General features: G+C 42.2%; 1 protein-coding gene across 8 annotated transcripts in view; it reads right to left on the bottom strand.

Annotated features, from left to right (window-relative positions):
• Positions 1-15,409, bottom strand: part of SAMD12 (sterile alpha motif domain containing 12) — a 237,804-nt gene that overhangs the window by 101,223 nt on the left and 121,172 nt on the right. For 6 of the 8 annotated variants that reach the window (XM_075920194.1, XM_075920193.1, XM_075920189.1 and 3 more), the window contains one exon: positions 8,171-8,364. The exons of the other annotated variants lie outside the window; for them this stretch is intronic. In XM_075920194.1, coding sequence (XP_075776309.1) covers positions 8,186-8,364 — 179 coding nt within the window. In that variant the 3' untranslated portion in view covers positions 8,171-8,185. Of the gene's footprint in view, positions 1-8,170; positions 8,365-15,409 lie in introns of those variants that run through there. 8 annotated transcript variants of the gene reach the window in all.

The following is a 15,409-nucleotide window of genomic DNA, read 5'->3' as shown; positions in this document are numbered from 1 at the left end:
AAGTACTAAACCTCTTCAGTTATCAATTTCCTCCTTCTTTAGTAGCTGAACTTGTTAAATCCTCTGACCAAATAGCTAGTTGCAGAAGCATGCCTGTCAAACTTCTGAAATTAGATAATAGAATTTACCACGGAACATGCTCAGTCCGGCATTTTAAATGTTTTAATTGGTATTTAAAAAAAAGCCTTTTTGGAGCAACCAAGCAATAGACGGTATAAGATGCAACTAATTTTGTACGTAGATCCTGGGGTCAAAATGTTGTAGCAAGGAAGGATAAGAATGTGTAATAAAGAGAGACAGGAAGGTCTACAGTATGCTCTTGCAGTTCCTAAAGATAGAGATGGAACCAGCTCAAAGGGAAAGAGGAAGCCACCCGCCCACAAAAGAGGAAACCCCAAAATAAAATCTTTTGGCAGATGATAAAGCCTCAGATAAAACTAACATACTCTTTAGAAGGAAATTGGATCTCAACAGCTACTGGGTTTTTTTGGTAATTATTTTGTGCTATTATTTGTACTCATTTCTTGATGAGCTCTGCTGATTCATTAAAGCTATGTAATTGCTTTTAGAGATACCTTTTTGGGTCTCTATACTAATCATTTGAAAGGAAAATCACTGCAGTGCCTGAACCATAAGCAAGTCCAATAATCAAACAGCTTTCAGAACAAGAGTGTCGGTCTGATTCTGACCTCACTTAGAGAAAAATCAGGAGTAACTCCATTGACGTTAATGATATTATAATCAATGTGAAACTGGTAGCAACCTCATCACTCAGATTGAAGGAAGCAAACTCTCAGGGCTGGGACCTTTATAGCTAGAGTTACAATAAAGTAGTTCTGTTTAAGAAACATTCACCTAAACACGGTAAATGTTATAACTGTATCTAGAGACAATATGCATAAAGTGAGTAGCTCTTTGCCAGACACCAAAAGAGCATCTAGGTCGGATGCAACCATGTGGGTGGGTCTGTCTGAGACCAAAAGAGCATTTAAGATACAAGTGGGTGTGATTGGTGGGTGAGGGTAAAAAATATATATAACGTAACTGCATTTTCTCTGGGATATCGTTTCCAGATGAGTGGTGTTCATCATATAAGAAGATTTCAGCATAGAAACAGCTTGAGGAAGGGAATGCAACAGATGCAGCTAGAACTTGTAACAAAAATATGTAATTTTTCTAGGGAATTGTTAAGCCAAATTATACACGTTCACATGTGTGTACATACACATATGGAAGAAACAATATAGTAAGGGAAGTAAATATAAGGAAGAGAGAATACAACATATTTTAGGCCGGATTTGGCCTCTGATCTCAGAGGATAGAAATAATTAAATCCTCAGTTATATTCAGAAGCAAAATCAGAAGAAGGTTTGTTGAGACCCAGTGAAAACTTAGGCAGGTTGGCTACGTCTAGACTGGTATGATTTTCCGCAAATGCTTTTAACGGAAAAGTTTTCTGTTAAAAGCATTTGCGGAAAAGAGTGTCTAGATTGGCACAGACGCTTTTCTGCAAAAGGACTTTTGCCCGAACGGGAGCAGCATAGTATTTCCGCAAGAAGCACTGATTTCCTACATGAGATCGTCAGCGTTCTTGTGGAAATTCAAGTGGCCAGTGTAGACAGCTGGCAAGTTTTTCCGAAAAAGTTTTTCCAGAAAAGTTTTTGAGAAAAAACTTGCCAGCTAGACACAGCCTGTGTGTTTAAGTCAACTGTTCTAAAAAAGGTAAACACAAATGTATGCCTGGTACATGACCAGATTGTAGTTGTCGACTTATGAAAGAGCTGTGCTAGGTTAAAGGAAAGAATGAGTTTGTTTTTATACTTGTAGTTTTAGCGTAGTTACCAAGGTTCCTGGGATTTTTTTCCAAAACCTACTGAAGTCAATGGGGTCTTTCCATTGACTTAATGGAGCATTAATCTTAATTTATCCCAGTATAAGAGCAAGGAAAATCAGGCTCAAATCTTCAAAGACGGTGTGCCGGTGTCATTTGATGTGCTGAAATACACTAAGCTTGCCCACTAGCAGCCTGGGGTTCCCCACCATCCTATCCTGCTGAGCTAGACCCTCTGGTCTCCTCCAAAAAGACACAGAGTTGGCACACCCCCTAAGCAGAGCAACATGGACAAAGAGATCAGATCAACTCTGGGAAGGTGCAGTCAAAGGGACTTAAACACAGCATCCAGGTGAATTTATATGCTTACTGAGCAGAGCAACTACCATTGCTGTTACCCCCAGTGCTTGGAACTGCCACAGAACTCAGCCATGAGTAAAAGGGATCTGTGCTTGGTTCTGCCGCTACTACAGAACCTCTATCCAGAGGGAATATAAAACTATGGGTTTCTAAGAAGCCAAAGGGGACTCTGAATTTTTTGATGCAGCACTGGCTGAAAGAACCCCAGCTCCATTATGTAAGCTCCAAATATATGTGCTGGAGCAAAGGGTGCTCCTACCCCCCCTCCCCCAGCTTGAAGTGATTTATATTATATATGATGTTTACAGTTTGGTTTGATGGTTCTCAGCACATCATTATAAAAATTGCTCCAGCACTCCTGGCTCCAAACCCTTAGTAGTTTGTCCCTCATTTGGACTCTACTTACTTGACCTCTCACAAAGAGGAATAGAAAATACAGGAGAATAAAATGAATACAAAAGGTTACAATTCTGTGTATATATTTTGCACTGAAAACAACATGTGGTCAGTGAAAGCCAGGTCATTAGAGTCACATTTAGCAAAAATGCAATAAAATGGATGGCAAAAAAAAAAAGAGTGTTGCTTAGCTAGATGAACTCAAGAAATGAGAAGTAGTAAGTGGAGCTACAAAAAGATGTGTTTAGGCAAGTATGGTGTGTCGGTGGATGTTTTAAAGCAGGACTAGAGCATCCCTTCTCTGCCTTGTCTCTTTCCTCCAGAAACTAATGTGATTAGTTTAAAACAGTGGTCCCCAACCTTTCGTGGCTGCCAGGCGCTCAGGGGCGGGGCCACTCATGTGCCGCGCGCCCGGGGTTGGGGGCCGCCCACACGCCCTAAGTCCAGGGCTCGCACCGCGCACGCGTCATGTGCCAGGGGCAGGAGCCGCCCACGCCAGATGTTTCGGCGTGCGCACATAAATGCCCCGGCGGGCACCATGGCACCCATGGGCACTGCGTTGGGGACCACTGGTTTGAAACAATTAGTCCCAGAAATTACAGTTTGGCTCCGAGACCTTTTTAAAATCCCAGTAGACACCTATTTGCATCTTTAGGTGCCTAAATGCCTTTAAAAAAAAAAAAATCTGTTCATTGCTTCAGTTTCTGTGGGCTGCTTCTCACTGAACCTTGAATCCTTAAATACAGCTGAGCTGTCTACCTTTTGGAAAGCAATGGCAGAGAGCAGTAGATTTCTCCTTAAAAGCTCAAAACTGTCTGGAATGAGTTGGAGAAATGAGACCACTGCCATATCCTCATCAGGTCAGAGTAACCTTGTCATTCTCATGGATTCCCATGCTGATGGGAAAACATCCACACAAAATTGCCTTTCAAAAAAAAAAAAATCAAACTCTGGCCCCAACATTAGTGGCAGCCCTAATGTTATTCGTAAGTTAAGAAGGGGTTTGCTTTCCCTTTTAGGAGGAGGCTGAAAAGACGGAATGTTGAAACGTGTTAGAGACAAGAAGAGGAAAAAAGGAGGAAACTTAATTCTATTCAACCACTTGCAGGTATATGTTAGAAAGGGTGCCCAAAGAGAGAGACTATAAAATTCCATTTTTTTTCCAAAGAATGTTAGAGGGAAAAGGAAACAGGTCTCTTATCAGGATATCTCATTCAGTCTTTTCTAAATAAAGTAGTGAGTGGTGGCAAGGACCTTCATTTTTGCAATGCAAATTTCCTCCCAGGGAAGGTGTCTAAAATTCTTCATCCCAAGAGTCCAAGGGACTAAAAAGGAAGAAGGACACGCGACTGTATTGATAACTCATTCTGTTACAGCAGGATAAGCCCAACATTACAAAGTTTGCTGTCAGTGTGTCTTACTGATAGTAAGCTGAGTAACCAATCTTGGTAAGGAATGCAAAACGTAGAAGACGACTCTGATTTCAAGCCTAATGGCTTCAAATCTCTCAGGTTTTCAGCAGCTATAAGCAGATATGATCTGATGGCTGTTTCAATGGCACACTGACTTCAAGGTGGGAGCATCCGGCGGGGGGGGGGGGGGGAGACAGTGGGTGCTCAGCACCCACCAGCAGGCCCTGTCAATCAGCTACTTCCCCTTCCCCCAGTGCCTCCTGCCTTTCATTGACCAGCTGTTCAGTGGTGGGTAGGAGGGGTGAAGGGGGCATGAGGGACGGCGGGCAGGAAGAGATGGTGTGAGGGATGGGTGCATTCAGGGGAGGGGCAGAACAGAGAAGAGGGAAGAAGTAGAGTGGGGGTCGGATCTTGGGGGGCAAGGGGTGGAAAGGAGATGGGGCCTGAGGCAGAGCTGGAGTCAAGTACCCCCAGGGAAATGAATTTGGCTACTGTTGGCTGTTTGGTGGCCTAGATGAAATGGCTAGGGAGGTCTCCATCCAGTTCCTAGCAGAGCAGTCTCCACAACTCTGACAATTATTTGCACTTGTATTTGTAAAGAAGGGCTGAGAATTGAATGAATGCAGTTGAGCACATCATAATTCTAGAGATTATCACTCCAGAAGAGAACTGACACAGTATAAAGGAAGGTGGCACAGCCACTACTCAGATTACATTCTTTCTGTGAACAAATAACTTTTGATCATCTGAGAACTAGTCGGGTACTTTTCACCACCACTAAATCCCCTCGTATAAAATAATTGTGCAGTTTGAAATACAAAAGTTGGCAGTTGAGCATCTCTAAATACTATATAACATAAACCCATCGCTGAACAGCAAACATATAATTATTAAAAATTAGCATGAGGATGGATACATGCTTACATGTGTGAATTATGGCTCTGCAATATCTATTAGCATTCACTGCATTAGCACTTATATCTCAGTGTAAATGGCGCTTTACAAATAGCATACTTTAATTGGAAGAACTTGGACATTATTCTATAATGATGTTTGTTTAGTTGTCTCTGTATAACCCTAAATTATGTAACCTCAAAATCTACAATTCTCTCTTACCCTAGACACGGATGTTCCTGGACCAGAGCCCCCCAATGGCCAGGAGTCCTATTGGGCTAACAGCTGGCACTCTGTTGCACCAGGAGCAATGGGACCGACAGCCCTGCTGGGTGCCCCAGGGCTGGCCTTACCATGAGGCGAACTGAGGTTGGCACCACGAGGACTCAGAGCGTAGAAAATTGTGTCTGCTGATGGTGCATTTGTATTCTCTCTGCTCTAGATGCACAGAAATGGTGGAGTGATGTGCTGGAGGAAGAAGGGCACAAGAGACGTAACAGGCAGGCAGGAGAAAAGGTGGCATGGGGGCATCATTTGAGGTCCATGCCTCAGGTGCCAAAATGCTGTGGGCCAGCCCTGAGATGCCCTGCCGGGGCAGCGACAACTGGGCTGGCAGCGTTACCACAGTGGCAATAGGCAGGCAGCAGGGGGACCAGCAGTCCTGCCGGGGTTGGGACCCTAGCTGGTGCTAGAGGCATGGGGGCCAGCGTTGACCTCCCCTGTCTGGCAATCTTCCTTGTTCGGGACTTATCAGGTCCCACGGCTGCCAGACCAAGGAGGTCAAACCTCTATTAATATATAGTGAAACAATTTATATTAGAATCAATTCAAATGGTGACTGGAAACATTCCTATCTCATTGTTTTTCAGGGGGACCCAATCTGGTTAAAATGATTACTTTTACTTAGACATGCCATAAAACACTAGGCTGCTTTATGATTATGTCAAATTAAGGGATTACAAAGCTTCCAACTCTTCTTTGTGCAAGATGCCCTAAAATCATGTAATAAAACTGCTGGCTTTCAGCAATTGAAGGCTGTTCTATCATATGATGCATAAAAATTAAACACCTTTAGGGAATACAGTTTTATTTGAATAGAACAACATTAATGTTTAAAACTATATAGAAACTTAGAACTGGAAGGCACCTCAAGAGGTCATTGAATCCAGTCTCCTACCCTCATGGTAGGACCAAGCACTGTCTAGATCATCCCTGACAGGTGTCTGTCTAACCTGCTCTTAAATATTTCCCCATGCCAATTTATTCCAGTTTTTAAACCACCCTGACAGCTAGGTAGTTTCCCCTAAGGTCCAACCTAAACCTCCCTTGCTGCAATTTAAGCCCATTCTTCTCATCCTATCCTCAGAGGTCAAGGAGAACAATTTTTCCTCCGTCCTCTTTGTAACATCCTTTTAGATACCTGAAAACTGCTATCATGTCCCCTCTCAGTCTTCTCTTTTCTAAACTAAACAAGCCCAATTCTTTCAGTCTTCCCTCATATGTCATGTTTTCTAGACCTTGAATCATTTTTGTTGCTCTTCTCTGGATCTTCTCCAATTTGTCCACATCTTTCTTGAAATATGGTGCCTAGAACTGGACACAGTACTCCAATTGAGGTCTAATCAGCACAGTTTAGTGTGGAAGAATGACTTCTCATGTCTCAGAAGACTCATGGGAAGAATCAACTGAATGTCAATAAAAAAAGAAAGCTTACTTTTTAGCAAATTGTGTACATTCGCTTTACAAAGGCCGAGTCCTCCCTCTCCCAGTCCACAGCAAAACAAAAAACAGGAGATTTCTGTTTCTGTTAAGCAACTGTAAACCTTATTGCACAGACCTTACAATAGGAACAAAAAAAATCTTTACACCGAAAACCAGCAGTCACAGATGTTTTGAAGAAAAGATAGTCAATAAGATTTTTCAAGTATGTTAAATGCTTTAAGCGAATGTTGTCAACGATGAAAACTGAATTTCTCTGCTGACAGTATACACATCACAAGAAGTGGCAGTACAAGCTGCTCAAAGTCAACCTGCAAGCTTTGCCTCCGTTCTAATTTGGAGGGACCACTTCTAGAGCAGAGAGGGTATTTCATCTTCCCTGCCACCATGGCCAAACTTTAAAACTTAAGGTCTACATTTAGGCACCTGGGTAAGTGACATGATTTTCAGAAGTGCTGAGCACTCCTAGCTCTTAATGAAGTCACAGGGAGTTGGGATTGTTTGGCATTTTCAAAAAAAAAAAAAAAAAAAAAACCAAGCCATTTGTGTCTGGCTTTAGACAGACAGAATCTTAAAATTTTGCCTTTCACATTTTGTGCCCTACTGCGGTTGCCAGCATGGATGCCAGCTAGTGAGTAGGGTTTTAATTTTTTTTTAAATTATGTGAACACGTGTTTATTTGAAACTAGAGTGTGACTTTCAACTCATTTTACATCACCTAGTAATGATTATGACTGTTGGTCACTACTGCTATGATAAGGATTTAAACCAGAGTCCCAGAGGTTTCAGGTAGAAATTGAAAAGCTCTCTCTCTCTTTCCTAAGGATAAGGAGGAGTGCATGATAGACAATTATGGATTCTATTAGCTTTCCCACCCTTATTAAAATTTAGCAGAGCCAGCCCAATCCAAATTGGCTCAATTTCTGATTTTTGGCTCCAGTCAGAGCATGACCTATCACGTCCATAGCCACATCCTACAATATAGGCATGATTTATTTAAATTCCCTGTGAAAAAATGCTGTACCCCAACGATGCAACTCTTTTGACTCAAGTAACGACTATGTTATTGCTCTGGCACTGATCGCCAGGGATGACTAGAAGCGGAAAAAGGCAAGACAATTATACTAGGATCCCTGAGCTCAGAGCCCACAAACAGCTGTAACATATGTGTAAATAAAATGAAATGGAAGGGAGCAGGGCTCCAGCGAGCATGATGGACTGGAGCCCCACATTTCTGTTGGTGCACTGAGCACAAATAGATACAGTTAAGAGTGCCATACACCTCACTTCCTGATCAGTCAAAAGGAGAAGTGGGTTGAAGTTTTCTCATGCTTAGTCTCAGCATAAAAGTAATTTCTGGGGAAGTTTGAGCAAGCAATTTCTTCCCCTTCAAAGAAATAGGTTTTCACAGAAAAAGTTTAAACTTCCTCAGAGTGCCACAGCTAAATACATGATTTAGCTGTGGCACTCTGAGGAAGTTTAAACTTTTAAACAAGATGCATTTAGCTGTGACACTCTGAGGAAGTTTCTCACCAACTGAGCTCTGTGTAAGCTCAAAAGCTTGTGTCTCTCACTAAAAGAAGTCCGCCCAATAAAAAAACACCTCACCCACCTTGTGTCTCTCATCTCCTGGGACCAACATGGAAGCAACAGTACTGCATATGAAAAGCTTAGGACCACTTAGGGCATGTATATCTTCGAAGGGCCAAAGTTTCCAGGTGACTAGTCCCCAGGTAGGACTAATTTCCTGGGCTATTGGGAAAACAGAATAAAGATGATAAAAATCTGTTTTTTACATGTTCAACTCTGTAGTTTCCATTACATTTAGGACTTCTACCACTGATGGAACTAGGGATGTAAAATCTGCCCAGAATAATTTACTGGTTAAAAGGCCCCGGTTCCTCCATGCTGACCTTGCTGTGCTGTGGGGGCTGCTCTGGCTCTACGATTTACTGGCTAACCAGTCAGCATGCCAGTAAGACATATGCTTACTGGTTAACCAGTTAACCTTTAATAATCCTAGGTGGACACCTACAACACATGTGAATACACAATTTGAATGTTAGCTGTATAGGTATGGTTTTCAGTGCTATTTCACTACTGCAGAATTCCAAAGCTGCATAAATCTGACTCTACACATATTTTAAATATCAAAAGACTGAATGGCATAATTATAGAAAATACAATACATTAATTCAACAAATTCTTGAGAGATAGTGGGCAAATCTGTTGTACTGAATTACATGCTTCTCCCAGCTCAAGTTGAAAAGACAGACAGACATGCTAAGTCATCCATCATTGAATGGTCCAACTGGAAAACTGTATTTTATCCCCTCTGGTACACGTTGTATCTATAATATGCACATAGGTACGTGCACGCAGGCAGTGGAGTGATCTAGGAAAATATGATTCTCAGTGAAATAAGGTCATAAGTGGCTTGAAGCTTCAGAAGCTTTGCAAGAGTGATCACTGCTTCTGGCTCCCTGCCCTAGCTCATCTAAGAGGGATTCATATGGTCTCAACCAGGGAGTGAAGAGGGCATAATGTGGACTGCAGTTTTTTTTACTTTGGATGGTAGGTAGCATCATAGACTTAAAGGAAATGGCCATACAGGATGAGTGAGGAGGCTCTCACTGGTGTACAGGAGAGGACAACTGATAGGGATATGCAGTTCAAGAGACATATAGGGTTCAAATATGTGGTAAAAACACCTGTATGAAGAAACGGGTAAAAACCCAAGTACTAAAATACTGGTAGGCTTAAGACTTGTCTATAAAGCATCTCTGTCCACACCAGAGGGACATAAATTCCAGGAAGTGTTGGTGTGTCATATGCTAACTGGACCTACATGGATCCTGATGGCATGCACTAAAAGTTCCCTAGTGCATGTTAATGCAGTTCTTCAAAAGAGTCAGACATCAATATGCACTACAAAACAGGGTGCGCCATCTGGGTCTGCATGGGCCAACTGGTATGGTACCCAATATACTAGTGTGCAGTGGATTTTACCCCCCCTGTGATATGGACTGATAGTGATGGAGACAATTACTAATTGCCTGTGCTACTACCTCAAAATAAAAAACCACTATGGAATATACTTCTGATTCTGTGGCTTGGGAGAAAGTAGTTTTGACTTGAACACTTTTTTCCAAAGATGTAGCCATTCCATTCCTCAGGATCCATTCTATGAAGTCACTCAAAGCTTGCGGACACAAAGAGGCAAAGGAAAAATCTAGGGAACTGGGTTTGTGTCAGCTTCACTGAAACATCAAGGTTTTTTTGGAGAGATGCCATGCATGCAACATATGCAGGAAGCATTTGCATAGAAACAAGGCCCTTCCTGACTGTAGTAGGAATTGTTTGTTTGGGGTGATGGAAAAGAACAAGGTCAGGACAGGATAATGATAACAAAAGAAGGGGGACACATAGTAACAGAGGAAAAAGGATTGTCATGCAATTCAAATAATGCAATGCCAGGGACAACGAAACACAGACATGAAAACAAGATTCCACAAGTGTTATGTGTTTCCTATCTATAGGCCACAGTCCAGGAAGGCTAGTAAATACCCTACCCGAACTTATGACAATAGCAACATCTGCTGCTGTATCCTAAAAGGAAGAAAAACAAAACCCTCAGGTGAAAGGAATCCAGGATTCCCCAGGTGTTCGGACTCCTGATGGGGAAGAAAATAATAGACTGGCCTTTTGGAGAAATACTATCAGAGATCTTTCAAGTGTAACACCAGGGATCTTTAATCCCTGTCTTCAGTGACTTGCCTTGTGGACATGGATGACAGCATAATGCCCCCTCTCTGGCAGTACAAGTTGATTAGGGCTGTCAAGGAACTAATGAACATCCATAGTCTAGATGGTGAAGAGAAAGAAAGAAATATCTGAATGAACTGCCACATATGTAGTCTCCTCCTTTCCATCCAAGCATTCTTCCTCATCTATCTCCCCTTATTTTCAGACTTCTTATGTGGGACTTTTTTTTCAGACTCCTATTTCAGGTAAGAAGAACACAAACACTGGGCATGCAACAGTGTGAGCTAAATCAGTTTACTTTCTCTATAGTCCTCTAACCTTCTAATGGCCAAACATGGCCTGCTCCTGTTACATCATGAGCGTGATGCCCTAGGGTGAGCAGCTCTAAGCATGCGGTACATGTAGAGGCATCACAAGTTGGGAATCTTTCTTGTGTGAAATTCAGAAAGGGTCAACAAGTGAGTCTAGTGTCCAAGCCTACTTTGTCTGGGGAGAGTGGATAAAGAATATGGAACTTCCCACAATATGGTGATGCAAGTAAATTGTGGAGTGAGGGGGAAAAGAAGTCCTGAGTTCATCTAATTTCCTAATCGATGCTGGAGTTTCAGAGGAAGAGAAGGAGAAAGGAAAGGAAGCTGAATGGGGTTTCTTCAAAGAGGAAACTGGTAATTGATTGGAGTCTCCACATGCTAGGAGGCCTTCCCCACCAGCAAGAAAGTAGGGAAAATAGTATGAGATCCTCCAATATTTTCACATCCAAAGGAAAACAAACAGCTGAATCTTTTGGGGTTTGATCATTGCTCCCTTTATGCTGTTATCCAAGGGCTCAAAATGTCACAAAGCTCTTAAAATCTGGATTTTATTTTCTAGCACAGAAGGAAAAATTCTGAGAGTTTATCAAAAGCCATTTTGGGAAGATAAACCCATCATCGGGCAGCAGTTTTCCTGTCCCCCCAAAAGATAAGAGGTATTTTAGGGTAAATTAAATTACTCTAATGCGGACGAGGATACCTCAGTAGATTTGGAACTGGACTAGTCCTTAGCACGGGTTGAGGATATAATAATGTTTATTCATAAATGTGAATAATTTAGCTTGGTTAACAATGTACACATACCCTCTATACAAGCTGAGCACCAGCACAGATGAAGCATTCACTGACGGTGTAATGCCAGCAAGCCTCAATAGCAGCAATCCCTTATAATGAGGCATATGGCCTTAATTTAACTTATTTTGTCACCAGGGGAAATCTTCTTGCAGAATTAGCATCAATTTCTGTGATCGGCTGGTTAACTTCAAGTAGCACTTAGCCCAATTTGAAACTCTCAGAGCGACTTATAAATGGGCACAATGTCACCTTAACATTATGCAGAATGCAGGTATGACACAGAACCCAAATGCAAATACCATTAGCAGATCCCTGTCTAAAAACATTTTGTTCAAAATCACAGCATTCCATATAAATCTGATATGCCAATACTAAGGGGATATGCTCTCTCTGTGCCACTATGAGATGGACTAGCGTTGAAAATCCAAAATTAGCTTCATACCATCCCTGTGTAGTTATGTAAGGGGTGGTTTTGTGGTTCTTATGAATCAAGATTAAGGATGAAACAATATAATAATGATTATTCCAGCTCTGAGAAGCTCTCCCCATGAGACATCTGCAGATATATTGTCAAATTAGTTTCATGACCTCACTGGGTTTCTTGCAGAGAAGCTCAGTCAGGTGAAGAAGCCCTTCTACTCCAGTGGAGGTCAGGATAACATTTCTGCTGATAATGGGCCCATTCACGCAGCCCGAACTCACAAGAATAGTCCCACTGAAATTCAAGATACAGCCTTCAATTACACAATCACATAATACCGCTGCGGTCAGATCTCCAGCACAGCCTGGATAGCATGCATTGAAAGACAAGAGTGTGAAATGAGTTTGCAAGTAAGTTACCATAACAGAAGTTTGGAGGAAGACTGTACATAGTTAAATTGCTATCTGGCCAGCAAAATTTAAATATGAACTTTCTACATGGAAGGCAGATGAAACAAACACTTCTAAAAATAAATTACATTCTATATAAATATGATGTAATGATTCATTTTAATCTTCACTGTTCTTTGATTCTACCCTCATCCAATCAGGATCAGATTGAAAGTCCACTGAAGTGAATGGAACTGTTTTAGATTAGGATCTGACTCCTCATAGGCCAGCCTGTGATCTTGACTTCAGGCAGGGGTCCATTAACAATATACCCTGCCTCCTTCCTTTGAGTAGCATCCAAACTATGCAACGAGGTAACATTTCTCCTTCACACCAATTATCCAGAATAACTTCAAACTCCAGAGGCCACCGCAGGATAACCCTGGTCACCTTCTGACCTAAGGTATGGAGATGGAATCCCTAAGAAGCAGAAAGTATCTGAGCACTGATTCACCATCAGGATAAAGGTGTGCTCTGAATTCCCTAACAGCTACACACAAGAATCTCTGGTAGACCAAGTACTAAGAGGGCTTTACTTTAATAAGGGCTCGTGGTTATGAAAGGTATGCACTTCTGTTGCTAAGCTATTGCAGGATAAATTTAGACACAGCCTGAGAAAAGTGGGCAGTTGGGGGAAGGAGGAGCAAACTAATTTTGCTGACTATCCAACAGACACAGGGTGTTCTGTATAAAATGTGCACTGAAAAAAAAAATCACATCACAATCCTTAATCTGACCACTTCCAAATATATTGCTTTCACCAAGCAATTGGGGGAACCTCTTCATAATGATGATTCTTACATACCAGTAAGACTCTCTATGTTGACAATAAGGGGGCATCCAGTGGGTTGCATTGTCTACATAAGGCCCCAAGGCAGAGACCAAATTACACAGATGCCTGCCGAGGATGAGATTTGCATTTATCTATCAGCAGATTCACGACATTCTATCCTGTGTTTATATGCGATTTTTACCAAAGGCTGCATAAGTATCCTCAACGGCATGAGCAACAGGCTAAAATCTTAGAGGGTGCCCCATGAAATCATTTGGCACGTCAATCATTACTGATTGACTCTGGATGGCTGATACCACCAGTTGATCTGCCACCTCCTGGTGGAGCCACTACGGTACAGTCTCAGACAAGCCTACAACACCCATTAGTCATTATAGGTATGGCTACATTCTGAGCTGGAATTAAGCTCCTATCTTGAGGAGACACTCGCAAGAGCTCTCATCCAGCTAGCATGCTGAAAATTTAGTGAAAATGTCTATGGGGCACTGTTTGTATTATAGCTACACTTCAAGCAGGGGATGGGTGAAGCTTAAGGAGACATATTTGTGCTAGCTCTCATTCAACTTGTGTGCTCAAGTCCATGGCCCTAGAAGAGGCAGGGGAGGCCAGCTTCCCCAAGGACATACTGGGCCAACTAGCCCACCCCCGACTCGCACTGCCATTTTCACTCATTTTCAGCTAGCTGGATGAGAGTTCTTGTGAGTGTCTTGCCTCAAGATCATAGAATCATAGGACTGGAAGGGACCTCGAGAGGTCATCGAGTCCAGCCCCCCGCCCTCAAGGCAGGACCAAGCTCCGTCTACACCATCCCTGACAGATGTCTATCTAACCTGTTCTTAAATATCTCCAGAGAGGGAGATTCCACCACCTCCCTCAGCAATTTATTCCAATATTTGACCACCCTGACAGTTAGGAATTTTTTCCTAATGTCCAATCTAAACCTCCCTTGCTGCACTTTAAGCCCATTACTCCTTGTCCTGTCCTCAGAAACCAAGAGGAACAAATTTTCTCCTTCCTCCTTGTGACACCCTTTTAGATTTTTGAAAACCGCTATCATGTCCCCCCTTAATCTTCTTTTTTCCAAACTAAACAAGCCCAGTTCATGAAGCCTGGCTTCATAGGTCATGTTCTCTAGACCTTTAATCATTCTTGTCGCTCTTCTCTGTACCCTTTCCAATTTCTCCACATCTTTCTTGAAATGTGGCGCCCAGAACTGGACACAGTACTCCAGCTGAGGCCTAACTAGTGCAGAGTAGAGCGGCAGAATGACTTCACAAATTTTGCTTACAACACACCTGTTGATACAACCTAGAATCATATTTGCTTTTTTAGCAACAGCATCACACTGTTGACTCATATTCAACTTGTGGTCCACTATGACCCCTAGATCCCTTTCCGCCATGCTCCTTCCTAGACAGTCGCTTCCCATCTTGTATGTATGTATCCACAAGGCTCGTTATCCTATCAAAGAAAGCTATCAGATTAGTTTGGCATGACTTGTTCTTCACAAACCCATGCTGGCTATTCCCTATCACTTTATTACCTTCCAAGTGTTTGCATATGATTTCCTTAATTACCTGCTCCATTATCTTCCCTGGGACAGACGTTAAACTGACCAGTCTGTAGTTTCCTGGGTTGTTCTTATTCCCCTTTTTATAGATGGGCACAATATTTGCCCTTTTCCAGTCTTCTGGTATCTCCCCTGTCTTCCATGATTTTTCAAAGATCATAGCTAAAGGCTCAGATACCTCCTCTATCAGCTCCTTGAGTATCCTGGGATGCATTTCATCAGGACCTGGTGACTTGCTGACATCTAACTTTCCTAAGTGATTTTTAACTTGTTCTTTGTGTATCCTATCTTCTTAACTTACCCTCTCTCAGCTTGTATTCACTACGTTAGGCACACCTCCAGACTTCTCGGTGAAGACCGAAACAAAGAAGGCATTGAGCATCTCCGCCATTTCCAAGTTTCCTGTTACTGCTTCTCCCTCCTCACTGAGCAGTGGGCCTACCCTGTCCTTGGTCTTCCTCTTGCTTTTAGTGTATTTATAAAAGGTCTTCTTGTTTCCCTTTATGCCTGTAGCTAGTTTGATCTCATGTTGTGCCTTTGCCTTTCTAATCTTGCCCCTGCATTCCCGTGTTGCTTGCCTATATTCATATATAGGGAGCTTAATTCCAGCTCAGAATACATGGAGCATTAATGATCCACTGATTTAAAACATTTTGAACCAGGTTAGCTCTTAGCTCAAAATGCCTGGTATTG

This window comes from Pelodiscus sinensis, chromosome 2 (genome assembly GCF_049634645.1).
Source record: "Pelodiscus sinensis isolate JC-2024 chromosome 2, ASM4963464v1, whole genome shotgun sequence".
In the NCBI taxonomy this organism is placed as follows: Eukaryota; Metazoa; Chordata; order Testudines; family Trionychidae; genus Pelodiscus; species Pelodiscus sinensis.
The sequence above is the reverse complement of the archived record's forward strand: the minus strand, read 5'-3'. Positions and strand labels throughout refer to the sequence as shown.